General features: G+C 61.4%; 1 protein-coding gene across 2 annotated transcripts in view; it reads right to left on the reverse strand.

The window, feature by feature from the left end:
* Positions 1 to 362, reverse strand: part of Rundc3b (RUN domain containing 3B) — a 93,314-nt gene extending 92,952 nt beyond the window's left edge. For both annotated transcript variants that reach the window (XM_013026047.1, XM_013026048.1), the window contains exon 1: positions 32 to 362. In XM_013026047.1, the coding sequence (XP_012881501.1) occupies positions 32 to 147 (116 nt within the window). In that variant the 5' untranslated portion in view covers positions 148 to 362. The remainder of the gene's footprint in view (positions 1 to 31) is intronic.
* Between the last annotated feature and the right edge of the window lie 1,540 nt (positions 363 to 1,902).

The following is a 1,902-nucleotide window of genomic DNA, read 5'->3' on the forward strand; positions in this document are numbered from 1 at the left end:
TCTCCCCGCCGCCGCCCGGACCGCGCCGTACCTGCACACCGTGATCAGGTTCCTCCGTTCCACCGCCGCGTTGCGGGCGCTCAGGCTCTTCTTGCCGCCGCTGCCGCCGCGGCCCCCGCCCAGGCCCCCCAGACCCCGGGAGGCCATGGCGAGCTCACCCCTGCGCCCCCTTTGTCTGCGAGCTCCTGCACACTCCCTGCTCCGGGATCCTCAGGCCCTGGCTGAAGACGCGGCCGCTGGGGTGCGCAGAGGGACGTGAGGGAAGGAGCCGGGATGCGGGCAGGGCGTGGAAGCCTGCGGGGGATTCGCACCCGGGGACTCGAAGGCTCGCGCTCTGCACCCGGGCTCCACAAGCGCGCGCGCGCACCACACACACGTGTGCGCGCACACACACAAGCACGCACCACCTCCACCCTCCCGCGCGCCTCCGCCGGCCGCCGAACGGTGCGTGTGGGTCGGTGTCCGGAGCCTCTCTACTTCCCCGGGAACCTGGGCCGCTGGCGTCGCCGCCCGCCGAGCCCACCCCAACAAGAAAACCCGCCGCACTCAGCCCGCACACACTCTCCGGCTGGGGGTCACCGAGGTGATGCTCGGACGCTGGCGCACGCAGCCACGCCCTCCAGGAGACCTATCAGAGCCACGCTGCACCAGCCGGAGCCAATCGTAGCGCGTAGGGGGCGGGGCAGACTTTGAAGACAACGTACTCAAGCCCCGCCCTGGCGCGTGGGTAGCTGTCAAGAAGCCGGGCTCGGGCTCGCGCTCGTACCTCGCGTGCCGCCGCCGGTCCACACGCAGGGAAGTGGAGTTGCTCTTTGCGCGGCATTGTGGGAAGCAGGGCCTCCGTGCGTGGGAGACAATTTACCTCTCCTCAGGAGACTAAATGGCTAATCTTGTGGCCTCCAAAGCTTTAGTGGAGAGAATGCCTCAGCGCTCCCATCCCACCCGGGGCCTGCTCCCCACCGAGGGAGGGAAAGCGATTCCCAACCGAGGCACCGGACCTGTCTGTGGAGCACCCTCCTTGGGCCCGTGGTGGGAGGGTCCTCCACCTTCCAAGCCACGTGGTTCACACCTCTGCTGCAGCATGGCGTGCATCCGGGACTGACTGCCCGGGTAAGCGCACCCTGGTCTTCTCGGGGAGCCCCGAGTGTGACCTCGAACTCGGGGTGGGAGAAGATGTGAGGCTTGGCCGTGGGGCCTGCCTTGGCGTGAGCTGTTGGCTCGGAGGCCAGCAGCCCACCCCGACCCACGTGTGGAGAAAACACGCACTGTGCAGGGCTTCTCCACCTGCTGTCGGTTCTAACCGCGTCCTCTGGAGACCCTCCAGCGCCCCTGAGACTGATGCTCCTCTCCTCCAAAACCATAGGCTCTATCCCTCTCTAGGAGGGAGGGAAATGAAGGGAGGGAGAAAGAGAAGGAAGGAAGGACAGAGGGGGGGTAGGTAAGGATGAAGATAAGAAGATAAGACCACTATAAAAACACCCAACACTCCCCCCCAGACGTGACAGGGAAATCCTTAATGGCTGCTACCCCGATGAGATGTACTACCCTCTCAACAAATGTCCTTAAGGTTAATTTGAGGCCATATTTGGTGTTAGTTTTGGTGAGCTTTAGCAGTTTTAGTGGCTCCAGAATCCACATAGCTTCCACATCTGATTTTGAAGTTTCCCTTAATACTGGAGTTTAACATAGATCTTTCTGTGCTTACATATTGTCCACAGTAATCCAGGATGTATGGAAGCCTATGTTGAATTTTTTTCTTTTTTTTTTAATTTGTGAACATACTGTACAGAGGGGTTACAATTACGTGGGCAGGATAATGCGTACATTTCTTACCAAGCATTGCAGCCTCCTCCTTTGTTTACCCTTCACGTCCCTTCCCACCCTCCCCCCTCCCCCCCAATC

This window comes from Dipodomys ordii, unplaced genomic scaffold, assembly GCF_000151885.1.
Source record: "Dipodomys ordii isolate 6190 unplaced genomic scaffold, Dord_2.0 Scaffold90, whole genome shotgun sequence".
NCBI classification, from domain to species: domain Eukaryota; kingdom Metazoa; phylum Chordata; class Mammalia; order Rodentia; family Heteromyidae; genus Dipodomys; species Dipodomys ordii.